Source organism: Falco biarmicus, chromosome 9 (assembly GCF_023638135.1).
Source record: "Falco biarmicus isolate bFalBia1 chromosome 9, bFalBia1.pri, whole genome shotgun sequence".
In the NCBI taxonomy this organism is placed as follows: domain Eukaryota; kingdom Metazoa; phylum Chordata; class Aves; order Falconiformes; family Falconidae; genus Falco; species Falco biarmicus.
The window spans coordinates 32,238,202-32,252,268 of record NC_079296.1 but is presented as its reverse complement, the minus strand read 5'-3'; the positions used below and the strand labels follow the sequence as shown (position 1 = coordinate 32,252,268).

At 41.8% G+C, this 14,067-nt stretch overlaps 1 protein-coding gene across 11 annotated transcripts in view; it reads right to left on the bottom strand.

Moving 5' to 3' along the window:
• Positions 1–14,067, bottom strand: part of ARHGAP22 (Rho GTPase activating protein 22) — a 151,545-nt gene that overhangs the window by 45,719 nt on the left and 91,759 nt on the right. The window contains exon 1 of one of the 11 annotated variants that reach the window (XM_056352686.1): positions 3,215–3,501. The exons of 9 other annotated variants lie outside the window; for them this stretch is intronic. In XM_056352686.1, the coding sequence (XP_056208661.1) occupies positions 3,215–3,332 (118 nt within the window). In that variant the 5' untranslated portion in view covers positions 3,333–3,501. Of the gene's footprint in view, positions 1–3,214; positions 3,502–14,067 lie in introns of those variants that run through there. One more of the 11 variants, XM_056352685.1, reaches the window with a different exon arrangement.

Genomic DNA, 14,067 nt, shown 5'->3' with positions numbered 1-14,067 from the left:
TGTCAAATGCACAGAATACCATGTATTCTGCACTTAAGCTGTCATATACCTCTGTCACTTGTGGATACTCCAAGGCTTACAACATTTTCACCCTTCTTTTCCCTTTTCCTTTTTAGATCAGCATTCCTTTCAGTCACTTTAATTCTTCCCCTCACCCCTTGTTGTATATTCCAGAGCTAGATACAACCTAATGAGGGCAACATAAATACATAAAAGCTTTATTAGAGCAGCCTCTGTATAAAAAAGGCTACTAATCCTGTCCAACACAGCAGCTGCAGCACTAGTGGCACGGAGTTTCTCCATCACCATGGAAACTGCCTTTGGCTTTGCTACGGAGATAACATCTTAGCCCTTGTGTTGCTGTCATTGCCATGCTTACATGGCTTTCAGTACCTACTGGCAAGCTAAAGCTGCCAGGCTGCACTGAGCAGCTGAGATTGCCTGTCTATGGAATTCAGAGATAAGAGTAGGACGATGGTATGCAGTGGTTTCTGCAGAACTGATTTAGCATACACAGAATGTGTGCTTCCTAAATCCTTGCTAATCTGGGGAAAAGAGCAAGCTGGGAGCTGCCCGCAAGCCAAGGAAGTACTTTTTCTTGCTATTAATTGTTTCCTGGCCTAGACATACTCATGGATCATACGCTGATTTGCAAAGCAAAGGGTGAAAAATGAGATGTGTTGGGAAGGATTTTGTGGCTTTCTTAGAAGCAATTCACTGAACTGGGAAACTGAGGCAATCTTTCAGTAAAGAAGAGAGACAACAGCTATCTGGGACTAGACATGCGGCTTAAGAAACAAAAGTAATGATGCTTGTTCCCTACAGGAATCCAAATTCTGCTTCTTTCCTCATAGTAACCTCTCAGACAGCCTCCCATTTTTAATTTACTGAATGATTTGTATTCTTTAAGATACATGAAGCAGAACAGCTCTCTAGCTCAAGGCTAGGATGCGGGCATCTGAATAGATCAATGCTCCACCATGACCCACTGCAAGGAGGACACACTTCATCCTTTGCATACAGAACTGTCAGAGCAGGAAATTACAGTCTGTGAAACTCCTGTCAAAGACTAATTCTTTTACCAACATACTCAGCCTCATGGTAAAAGCAGAGGCCACGAGGTCGTTCTGGTACCTTACCTGGCAGACCTATTGCCATGCCTTTTCACAACCAAATATATTACAGGAAATATAGCAAGAAAGGCTTTTCACAGCCCTTAGCACACATCAGAAACATGGGTTCAGGATCTGTCATCTGGTAGATAGATGGCCTGAGCTCAAGCTAGCTCTTTAAAGGAATGCAACAGTCTCAAAAAAATATGTACTCTATAGGTCACACCACCACCTAACAACTGAGCTTGGTCAAGGTAAAACCCAGATCCTGTTCTTAAATTTAAAGTGATCCAGCCGAGATCTTGCCCATCTCAAGCCATGAAGGACAAGGGACCAGAATTTTAGTTTAGAATTAAGTACAGACTGCAAGTTTAGTCAGAACAGTTGAACCAACCCATACAAAGATTGCCATATAAAGCCTAATAAGCAGGGAAGGATGAAGATGACTTCTTACTGGACATCTGCAGAAATGGTGTCTCAGCATCTTCCTACTGAATCACTGTGCCACAGAGACATGACAACTTCCCTTCCCCTAAGGTGTTACTTTGGACCAGCCAACTGCCTTCTAAACCTTTGTGGGCCTTTTTCATGCAGGCATTTAGGGAAAAAAACATTTATATGTGAAGTCTGTAAAAACAGGATGGGAAAAAGATTCTTGTATATACTAGACCTGAGACTCTGCCAAAAACTACATACAGCTCCTCTGTGGTTGGCTTTCCCCACTGAAACTTTAAATAGGAGCAAGGTCATGACCCTACAAAGCTGCCTGTGGGAGATTCAGTAGTGACTATCACATAAATACAAGCAAATGAAGACAACTCCACACAGAGGCTAGCTTAGAAACAGGAATGCACTTCAGAATTGCTTCTTAGAGAAAGCCTATGTTAGCATGACATGAATATGCAGTGGCAGAGCATGCAGACCCAACTATAAGGTATTTATTTTAAATAACATTTTAATCATGTTCCTTTTCACACGTCTGGCTCCTTTCACTACATCCTTGAAGCAACAAGCAGAACTAGAGTTCCCTAAAGGGCAGAGTTCAGACATGTGTCTCTATGTTGTTGTAATATTCAACAGGTTTTGAGTCTTACTAAACACAAGAATGAGAAACAGCTAAATTCAAATACTTAGATCTTAAAAAAACCCCAAGGAAACAACACCACATACACCTTCAGAAGTCTAGAATTTTGCCTGAAATTCACAGATGCTTTCTTTTCTGGGCGAAGACCCAAACAGGATCTTGTTATGGGTCTCAGATTAGAGTTGGCAATGCAATGTTGTACCAATTCAAACACCCTAGTCTTCAGGAATTATTTTAGGAAAACAATTTTAAACTTTCTTGCGTAGAAACACTTGGGTACAGAATTTTAGTTTTGCCTCTCACAGCAACATGAAATTCACATTCAGATACTGCATTCAAATCTCTTCTCTGCCACTAACAGAGCTCCAGCCCTTACTATGGTTGTCATTAAGACTAACCCTGAAGTGCACAAAGTGCTGCTTCTACTGTTTGAATCAAACGGTGCTCTGGCTACTCAGCACTGTAATGGGGAGGAACGCTCTGCTAAAGATTTTAAACACAGGCAAGGGCTTTTTATTCCCTTGAAGAGACCTTCTCACTCATCTTTAATCCAGGTCCCATACAAGAGACTGGACCTCAGAGACCAACTGTGTGTAGCTCAGGATTGCCATGGGAACACACTCCAGTCCTTCTGCTCAAAGCTATTTTCACCTCCAGACCAGAGGAAAAATAAAACTGTCTGCAAACACAGAGTGCAAGCACCTCAATAGATGTGGCAGAAGCAGGGGTCTTAACTTTGGGATGAATAGTCCATTTGCTTCAGCATTAACTTATGACCAGAGGATCCTGCATTCAGTCACCTGCTCTGCTGCAGATTTCCAGTGCATGTTGGTCAAGATGCACTGGATTCCACCCCATCCATAAAGCAAGTTGGCAGCACTATTTGCCTCCTTCCCAAGTGTACAGAAACCAAACAACTTCAAGACTGGGAAAGGTGACAGCAACAGCAACCACACAAGTACATACAATAAATGTAACAGCCTATAAAGATTAAGAGACTTGTTTTGTTACTGCTCACCATCAAAAGGGCTGCAGATCCCAGCTGACTTCAATGCTTTGCCACCTCTTTCTCCAGGTACCTTTTCCAAGTTGCTCTGTATACACTGGTAGGTATTTTTGCCTTGAGGGAACAGCATAGCTCCAGGCCTCTAACTGCATTGCACAAATGCTCTCTCTCCCAGGCCCAGACTAGTTAAAGCTAGCAGAATTGCTCTCATATGCCGTCTGCTCATGTGGTTTGTGCAACTGCATTTCATATGGCCTCACAGCCATCTGCTGCTGATGTCAGCTGTATTACATTCACCTCAGAGTAACGTGCCATCTCCTAATCCTTAATAACAGCCCTCCTTTCAGCTCGCCCCCATGCTCCACGACAGGGAAAATTAAATACTGAAAGACTGGGGGCTGAGTGACTTGCTGAAGGTCAGATGGAGTGCTGCAACAGCAGCAGGACCTTATGTACTGAAAATTCTTCCTCTTTTGATCATCCTTAGTCTAACATGCATTCACTGGAAAATGCAAAGCATAAGGCTGCCATTATGCTACTTTTACTAGTCCCACCTTGTGTTCTTGTTCAAAGAACCTGTAACACATTCAGTTGCATCTCTCCCTTTACACACCTGTTTCCAATGAGGAAATGTTGGATTTTTTTGTTTGTCTTGAACTTCATTCACACAAACTTCACCTTCTTAAGATCCACATTTGTGAAACCAAGCCTTAGATCCCCTTTGTCTGTATGGAAACAGAAGTTCAGGGAGAACAGGACTGGACTTCCGAGTAGATGTTCCTGCCCCATTGCATGTAGAAGGAGGAACCCTTCTACTTTCAAGTAAAGCTGCTGTCAGACTTTGCTGAAGTTGGCAGGGGGTTTTTTTGTTGTTTTTTTTTTTTTTCCCCAGATCATTTCCCTTCCCTCTACCCCCCCATCTGGTTTGCCTTTTGCCCATTTCTTACATCATTCTGCTTACTGATGTGCTTGTGTGTTGCCATTATATGAACTCTAATGAAAATTTACACAACTGCAAATACTGGCACATGTGTATATATTTACATGTTTGTATTGCTTTGGTGTGGATAGTAGAGTGGTATTTTCAGTAAGAATGAAATTTAGTTGACCACATGCATGCTGCTGCAGCACACGGGGAGGCAAATGGCAGTTTAAGGCTGAATTATGAAAGGGGTGGCTGGTGGGTAACACAAGGCCCAGCTGACATGTTTGCCCTCAGTACTAAAGCAAGTAGTGACAGGAAGCCTTTGATTGCAGACAAGCAGTAACAAAAGATCTTGACAAATGGACAAAAATGAGCACCCACAGCTGAAAAAAAACTTGCAATGGTTCACCTTCCCTGATCTGCTTTTTATGATTGTCTTAAAGGTGAGTATCAGATGCAGGGCTCTGAGACCTCCCTGGTAATGAAAGGTGAAAAATTATGTAGATTAATTCTGTCCAGACTAAGAGCAGCTCTACTGGGGAGAATCTTGCACAGCAGGGGAAAAAAAACCTCACCACCAAAACCCCAGTTTTGATCTTTGGATTATGAAAAGAGACAAAAGAAATATTAGTGAGTAAACAAAGGGTCATCAAGAGTGCTCAGAATAATCACTTGAAACCGACTCCCATTTCTCCATTCATTGCCTTTGACTCTGGCTAATACTGAACCTCTATCCTGAGCACTCTCTCCCCCAACCACAGCTTTCCCAGAGCCTGAATGCTGGAGATAGACCCTGTCTATCATACCTGAATCTTGGGTTAACCTGCCGTCAGCATGCAGTTTAAACTTTGCTACAACCAGTAACTACTGCTTTTCTGCTTTTTTTTCTGGGTGATCCTTTAACAAAAGGAGAAACTTGCTGTAAATACAAAACTGATCTTGAAATGCTCCATTTAAGCTATTTGAGAACAGAAAAAACCAGCAAGAAAAATTTCAAGTAGTCAAGGAGTGACAGATAAAAATAAGGAAAACTGACAAGATCTACAAGGGTATGATCTGATGAATTGAGCAGTACAGTAAACAGTGATGTGTGCTTGCCCTGATTTATGTATTTGTATCTATCTGTCCCCACCAACCCACCCATCTATATATGGGATATCCAAGCTGGAAGTTGATTTGGAAGCTGAGAGAGTAAACACATGATCATAACTTAAAAAGCTTATAAAATTTAGAAAAAATGAGGTTTGGCAATTGTCTGGAGAGCAAGTAAAAGAAACAAGCTTTCAATCAAAATAAACGTATTATGTTTCAGTTCCAGTGGACAACATAATGGCAATTTTACCTAAAGAAACATGCACTTTTGTAGGTGAGGGGTGTTTTATTTCCAGTTTGGAAGGGGCTTGAGGGGATTCTAACATTCAACTACCGTTTGATTGTGTCAATGAGGAAAGCGAAATCCTAAATACCTTTTAGTGTACTAAGTAAATTCATCTCATAAGTTGGCACAGTTCAAATTTTCTTCAGGGAGGATTTACAAGCAAGCACTAAAATCTCATTGACTTTTCAGTCAAACATAAACGCCTAATTTCCTTAAACGCTTTTCAATCCACCAGCTTTAATGACAGTTACAAGTAGACGATGATCCAGTTTTCAATTAAAATCCTTGCAGAGGATTTTCAGGAGTGCTTAAATGATTTTTAGAGTCCAAATCTTAGACCTCATCCCCGAGAATAAAGCAAAGGCAGGCAAACACTCCAAAGCCACTGCCACCTATAAACTAATCCAAAGGCCCTGTGATCTGCTGTCCCCTCCCATGCCTTCTGTGATTTTGGATACCATTGAAGTGCTTTAAAATAGCGCCAACAGTGACATTACATCTTAGAACTGTGGTTTCTTATGCAAAATTCTGACAAGACTTAACATGAAGAGGGGGACTACAGCTTCTCTGTACTGGTACATGGACTACAGAAAACCCTTAAAAAGGCTAGTGCTCTATTTTAGTTGTCAGGATGAAGTGTATGACTACTAAAACTATATGCAAGGAATGAAGATTTGGTTTAATATTTGGTCTTCTATACATAAAAATTGTATCAGGTTAGCTTGACTCTCCTGCCTGGAGATGCCTTTCCTGATAATATGTGAGCTGTATTACTCTAGACTTATCTATTAATTAAACTGAAGAACTGGTTAAGGCCACCAATCACTTCAAATAAACCAAAACCTTGAAAATAAACAAACCCATATTCCAAGTAGGCCACACACTGGTAAGTGATGTCACACTCCAGGAACCACAGCAAACAGAAAAAAAGATGCAAGATAAGAGGAAGGGAGAAAAACAATTTCAAGTACTCTTAAAGGAAAAGCAACTAGTGTTGCACATGAACTCCGCCTTGAACCCCCTGTTTATAAAACCTGCTTACAGGTGTTCAGTGTTTTGTAATGTTTAAGTCTACTTAAGCTGAATTTTTTTTTTTTTTTAATGTACTTTATCTGCCTTAGGTTGAACTGTAAGAGAAGTTTCGGTAAAAAAGATTCAGTCATTTTTAAGTTACACTTCTGACATTAAAAACATATTTACTGTAATAGTACTCCAATGCTCTTGTGCCTTCTTGTTTTCAATGATGTGAAATTTCAGAGAGGAGACTACTATGCTGCCTGGGATGTGGTACTCAATGTGAGCACAAAGTACAGTTTAACTTGGCTAAGGTGAATTCACAATGTGGGAAGGCCACTTTTACTACAGCAGCCCAATATTTAGGGTTGAGATAAGCCCAGACATAATATGCAACTATTTAGTACATTATTTTTTTTCAAGGACATAACATCTTCCTTGTACCAACACAGCTCAGACCCCATTCCCTTCAGCTTCTGCCCATGATTACTTTTGCCCTGTAAAAGGAACAGCCAGTAACAACAACCATGCTGCCTCCCTAACTAGAGAGGTTTCAGGAGCCTGCAAAACATGCCCCCAACTCCATATAGTATTCCTACAAGCAAGCTGTATTTTTGTTGCTTTGGGTTTTGTATCAGCTTCTACTAGCTAGCAGCAAGAGATGAAATCTCTCTAACATGGTCACAGCTAGTTTAGGATACCAGTAGAACTATTCCAAAGAAGAATCAATCAACAAACATTGGCAAAAGGAGCAACTATTGCACCAGCAGTTGCTAGAAGTTGCATGACAGCACTCCATCTCTGCTTTAACTTGTGCATTTTATCCCGAGTGGGAATTCTAGACTAGACTAGATATTTTATTCTAATTATGTCTAACATATGCCTCAGGGGTTAGACTGTCAAACAAGTGACAGTTTGCTCAATTAAACCCTTGTGGCTCTTGACTCAGTGTTTCCTGATAGGAGGTTACTGTGGAGACTGAACATGCTCACTTCAAAACCTAGATCATAACAGAGATAGAAGCAGCTTCTTAGGAGGAGCTGTCTGTGCAATGGCATGGTCACTACCTCTTATAGCAATATCTGCTGACAAAGCAGACAAATTTAGGGTATAGTGCTGCCTCTGCTGACACCAACAATGTTTTGCCTGGCAGGCAACAGGTATCTGCCATCTTGGCACCAGCTTCTCAATGGAAAAACAAAGTTCCTACTGGAAAAGAACCTGAAGATGTTGGGAGTTCAGGCATAGTTGCGGTTCAGCTCCTTCCATTTGCACAGACTTGAGCCCCAGAGCTCACAAAACTTTCCTTCAAAATCTGTCACCAGCTCTTAGGGAGCTGTTCAACTCATGAAATGTCTGTCTTGCAACGACCAAAGGACAACTTCTGTCCCTCTCTACAGGTGCACCAGGGAAAACAAAAACCATTTTTCCCCTCACAAAAGATGACCCTAACTCTGCATTAAAACTCAAATCTGTGGTGGTAGTAGCACGTGGGGATGACAAGAGGAAGAAAGAAATGGTTGCAGAACCTTTTCCCCAGCATATTCCATAGACAGCCTTGTACAAACAGTAGGCTGCTTTCCCTTATCCTTCTTTTTTCCACTCCAGAGAACTAACCCTTGCAGTCTTTCCTCAATGTATTTCAGATCTAGAAAGTTACAAGGAGCCTAGTCCTCAATAGTGATGAAGTGTGGAACTGTCTGGGCTACGTAGAGCTCCTGGTCATTTCACTGCCCTCTGGTTTGGCTGGAAAGGAAATGAATTTTTTCTCAGGCCAGCAGAAGCCACACACTCGCAGGGAGGTGATTCAGGCCAGCCTGCTGTGCTTGCGCCTACAAGACATACTGCAGGAAACATCTAAATTAAGGCAACTACGAATTTGAGGGCACAATGAAAGTTACAAATGTATGTACAAGACTCAGAAAACAGTGGCACATCTGAGCAAAGCAGGCCACGTAGTTCCATGTGGTTCTCCAAAGCAGCAAGCGCTCAGTGATTCTGATGAATGTACCAAATTATATATTCCAACTGTGGTTATGTTGACACGCTATTATAAGGGAGGAAATTCCTTCCTGACCAAAGATGATGATACTTCATGCTTTGAAATATCTGAAAATGACTGGATAATTTTTACGCATTACCGTGCAACCACAAGCAATTTTCTAAGTTTCTTCAAATCTTCAACATTGACGACAAGAGTTGAGGGAAATTTTAAATCCTGACCACAGCATCAGAGTGGCAAAGTCTGATCTATTTTTCTTTGATAATTCTATGCTGGAGAGATAATATCCAACTTCTGCATTCCTCTGAAATTATTGTGCTCACATTTGCCAGGTCTGCTCACCAACAGGAATGAAGTGGTTCTCATGCCTTCTAAGTCTCTCTACAACTATCTTCTCCTCCTCCTCACCCCTCATAAGCCTGTTTTTTCCTTCCCCCTGCACCTAGTCCGCCATGAAACCAAAGACATCCTCACCGTATTTTTAAAAGACTATGTGTCTCCCATCTTAGCCAATGTTCTGGACTTTAAACTAAGGAGAATGGAAATTAAGCTGTCAGCTGCTACAGCTTAGGCTGTAGACACCAGAGCTTTCAGCTGAGCCTGAAAGACTCCGATTCTCTGTAGACTGAATATAGAGTTCTGCAGAAATTCAAGCCAACCAATTACAAACATTGTTATTTTCTTCAGTGAAATGACTGAAGCTTTACAAGCAGAGTTTTGGCAGCAGCAAATGAATGGACTATAATTAAGGACTCAACAGTTGCAGACTTTGCTTTTACAAAAATGAAGCTATTTGTTTCATTAATTCAGAAAAGGGATTGAAATGCAAAAGAAAATATACTGTAGGCCTTTGGCAAAACATTGACAAATTTGGAGAAAACCCTTATAAATGATGAGACAATGTGGATGGAAGTAATACTGATTGAAATGCAAACTTAAGAGCTCAGGGATATTCTGATACAAGTCCATACATACTCTTGTTATAGTTTGCACGGAATAGAGTTTTATAGAAGTCTCCTCCTGTATCCAGCTATACATTAGGTAATCAATGAATCTTCTAAACATAACTGTGTAACACATAGCACTCTTCATTATGTGAACGGTGCTTTTTGGCAGAAAGGAAAGTTCATACTTGTCACTTGGGCTCAGCACTGCAGCCGCTCAGAACACAACTGCAGATGGCTAATGTGCTCAAGGTTGGGCTGATGCAAAAAGTGGGGGCCTCGAGCCTTTGTGCTTTAGGACAACTGTCAGTGAACTGCTGGCAGAACAATGCTTAGAAAAATCAATTCTGATTCTCTCCACCCACTGGCAATTGGCAAATTCTTCCCAGTTAATAGCATTATCAAAAAATCCATGAAGGTTCCTTTTGATGTGGTTGTTCGTTAGCAGATGTAACCTCATTTTTCAGAAACATGCTGATTTAGATTAGATTTAAACAAGAAATGAAAAGAGCCTGTCAGGTAAACAAATTCTGAGAGATGTCTTCAGCTGGTGGACTTGTTCCCACTGAAATTCAAGGGAATGTTGCACAGGATGCTTTTCTCTGAGACTCAGTGGATTTCCCAGTGGAAGTCCTGCCTGCAGCATTCACTGCCATTATTCTATACTGAAATACTACAGCTGTACCCTCTTCTGTTGCACCCCATGCTTATATGTGTCCTCTGTGATAGGCCAAAGACCTGTACATGGGTAGTGTCTCTTCTGACAAGCTAAGATAGTCACCTTTACATGGTAGAGGCAGTCAATAAAGCTCAGGTGCGTATCATGAGAGGCCACAGCACAGTTCAGGATGACTACTTGTAGAAGTCCATTTATACTTTAAGACTATCAACAATTTTCATCACACACAACAGAACTGCCTCAAGCATTGCCTTGTAAGCTTCCACTCCCCACAGTGCAGGAAGCTCACCAGCACCAAAGCAATCAGCCACTGACCTGTTTCTGTCCAGCTCATCCAGACAACAGCAACCTGTTTCTGAGCTGGTATGACCTTTCCGGTCTGTACATCTCAGTACTGATGCACGTGGACTCCAGTAAAGTGACTTCCTTCCTGCAGAAATCCTTGAACTTCTGCTGGTCTTACCAGATCTGCATGACACTGTAGCAAAAATACTCTGTCCTGGTAGTGTCCCTCCAGAATAGTTAGCTGGCAGAATAGTTAGCTGGCAGAAGGGAAATTCTTGTATTTGAAGACCTCTTCTCCACTATGCCAGCATGCACAGCACATTTTCTTAGCAAAGCACATTGTCCACCTACTAAGGGCTACACTGTGCTGCCAGAAGGTCCTTCAAACCATCTTATGGTCTTCAATAATTTACAGGTCTTTGCTGTGCTTCAGACAAAGGCTGCTGACCAAAGCTAGATCACAGTCACAGCAAGACAGAGTCTCTTTACTAACAAGGCAAACTAAAATAATTTACACAAAAGAGCACAGAAGAGAGACAAATGATCAAGAGACATTACAACTCTCAGGAAGTTGCCCCAAAAGCCCTGAAGTCTCACACAGGTATGTAGAGGAACCAAATGTGATAGCGCAACTTCCTCCTGGTGCGAGAGGATATTTGCAGCACGGATGTTCACACTGGCTAGCCAAACTCTCTAATTACTCTCCAGTTATCTCTAGAGCAAGAAACATTACTTTATGAAAAATCCTTAATCTTAGAATCAAGTACCAGATAACAGGACAGAACAGGTTGACCACATGCAGTTTACACATGGCAGTTTAGAACGTACATATTCTGGGGAAACCCAGACATTAACATATTTTATGTTCAAATACAGCAGATTAATTTATTATCCCAAGGAACAAAGAAGTCTTGCTCAATGTACATTGTGATAAACTACTCAAACAGAAATGCCAGGGCTGCCAGTTTAGCTGCTTTTACCACAGTGACATTAAATATATAAATTAGATCTATTAACACAGGTTTAGGCCACTGAGAACTAACACTTGAGTGAGACTGCTGGAATATCAGCCTCATCACTTGGAAGATTCTCTATAGGCAATGTATTTGGGTATTTTTATGCTTATAGAAGCAGAAAGCCCATTCTGATAATGCTGACCTCAGTCAGCCTGCTCCACAGATACATTGAGTCTAGTTGGTCCACCAAGAAAAATGAGAGCAGGAAATGAGTAAGGCACACGTATCTGCCTTGTGAGCCTCTTCCCTCTCCTTGCTCCTTTCTTGAGAGCACAGAACAGTATGCAGCCGTTGCAGGCAGCACGTGTTATGAGAATTTTTGTCTTTACAGTCAAAGGCAGGATAACAGCCAGAAACCAGGATCTGCTCAGCCAATGACATGCTATATTAAAAAGCCCTTCCAGCTTCTGTTTCAAAACAAAGAAATCTTGATAAGCCTGAAGCCAGCAGCTGCTGCCAGCAGCATACTGTCTTCCCTACCTTGGGGACACCTGCTGACCTGCTGCCTATTTAATATTACATTAAAACAGTGGCTTTCCAGTTAATGGATTATGTATCTGCAGTGAAGCTGTGGTACACAGGGAGCTGGGGAGAAAAAGGCTGGGAAATGGAAGAACCATTTGGTTTAATGGTCTGCAAGGCTGGAAAAAAAAATCACAGATGGTTTTATGATTTCTCTGAGGCCCAGTCAGGTAACAGAGGGAATCAGAGGATCATGGCAAACACCTCCTTCTCCTCCCTTCCCCATCTTTTGTTGAAAGTAATCAGGTGAGTTTGAAGGTCCCTAAAAGGCAATACAAATCAAGAGAGGGAAAAAATAACACAGCTATAAGCTTGCGTGGCTTGTGATGGCAGCCAGTTTTACTGCCCCAGCATTAAAGGCACAGAAGGTTACCTTTTACCATTATCATTTAAATGGTCCACAGTGTGAAAGCAAGAAAACAGGACAGCAGTAAACTATTGCCTTGAAAATCTGACCTCTGCCAGTTACCTCTCTCTTACAGAGAACACAGTCTATAGTCTCTAAAGCAAATCCACAAGCACTTGCCAAACAGACACACTTCCTCCAGTCTTCCAAAGAGAAGATTTAATGATTCTCTTGCCTTATTTAGTTTAAGTTAGGTGGTCTGGCACAAAAGCATTACATAAAAACAATCATTAGGAGTCAGCATATATGCAAATGCATAGTTAAACCTCTGTAAGCTCCTATTTGCAGATATTCTAAACCTGTTGATATTAAATAAGAGTGAAAGCTGATTCTCAGAAGGAGGCAGACAACAAAAAAAGCTCTTCATACTATATACCTTATCCTAAGACACCTTATCCAAAGATCCCCTTCATCCAGTCCAGTTGTGTTAAAAAGTCCAACACAGCTCAGACTGCCTTTTTCAGATAAGGAATAGTGACACCACAGTAACTGCAAAGAGTCGTATGACAAGTATATGCAAGTGGAAGTGATTTCAGTGTATGCTTTATCTATCAGCAAATAAATTAATACAAATTAAAAAAAGTTCCGTTGCTGGAATATGGTTGTCACATAGAACTAAACATTAGTGCTTAGGGGGAACAGGCACAGAGAGGTTAAAATTACTTTCCAAGGTTATATTGTGCATCAGTGGGGAAGTGCTTTCCCTTCAAATTCCACAGTGAGCAATTCCTATATACCAGTGGAGAACTGAGATACTAAATTATTTCCAGTGTGGTATTGGCTAGCCACTAGCAGAGCCCGGACTGAAAAAAACAGAACTACCAACATCCAGGCACCCTGGGTTAATCACACATTGATTCTCATAAAGCAAGGAGTACCGTTTGGAAGGTTGGTTGTGTGCAACTGCAAAGGCAGTGCCAGCCCTGGAAAGCAGAAAGCAAAGAATGACAGAACAAGCTGAACAGCATGAAGATTGCTCCCTCAGCACAGGATGGAAAGCAGGCCACTTTCTCACCAAAGCAGTGCTCTCAAAATGGGAAAGCCACATTAGAAATTAGGAGTGTATTGCGTCTCAAAAAGCTGTTCCTTCACTTGGCAGCCCCAGTGGTTTCCTGGCACCTCCTCTGTTTGGAGAGCTTTAACTGGTGAGCTGAAGTCACCACTCTCAGCACCATACGCATGGCTCATTGAGAGGCACAGCAGTGTGTTGGCCAACTCTGCCTCTCAAGCACTACGCTTCTTGGCAGCGCTAGCCTTTCTGGCTGCTGAATCCCAGAGCCCTGTGGAGAGAGTGGCCTGGATCCCACAAAAGCCTAGATACTGGCTGGATAAAGCCCCAGTTCCACTCAGACTTTAATACTGATGGGGGAGATTTGCACCAAACCCACATGGCTCTGGGAGTCATGCTGAACGACAGACATGTCTCCATGGTGCCATACCATCTCCTTTCCTATCTTCTAGACTCACAGAGTCCAGCACACTGTTTTCCTGGAGTCTCCAACTGCTCAAAGTGGCAGAGTGCACAACCAGGATTCAGGCTGCCTGTGGGCTCATCCTCTGCTCAAATGCCTTGCTTTGATCACAGATACCTCATTGCAACATGCTTGCATCTTGCTGCATCCCAAACCTATGGAATGAATTTATTTGTAGGGATTTTAAAGTCTGATTTCTAGCTGAGGAAACAGTCCTGGCAA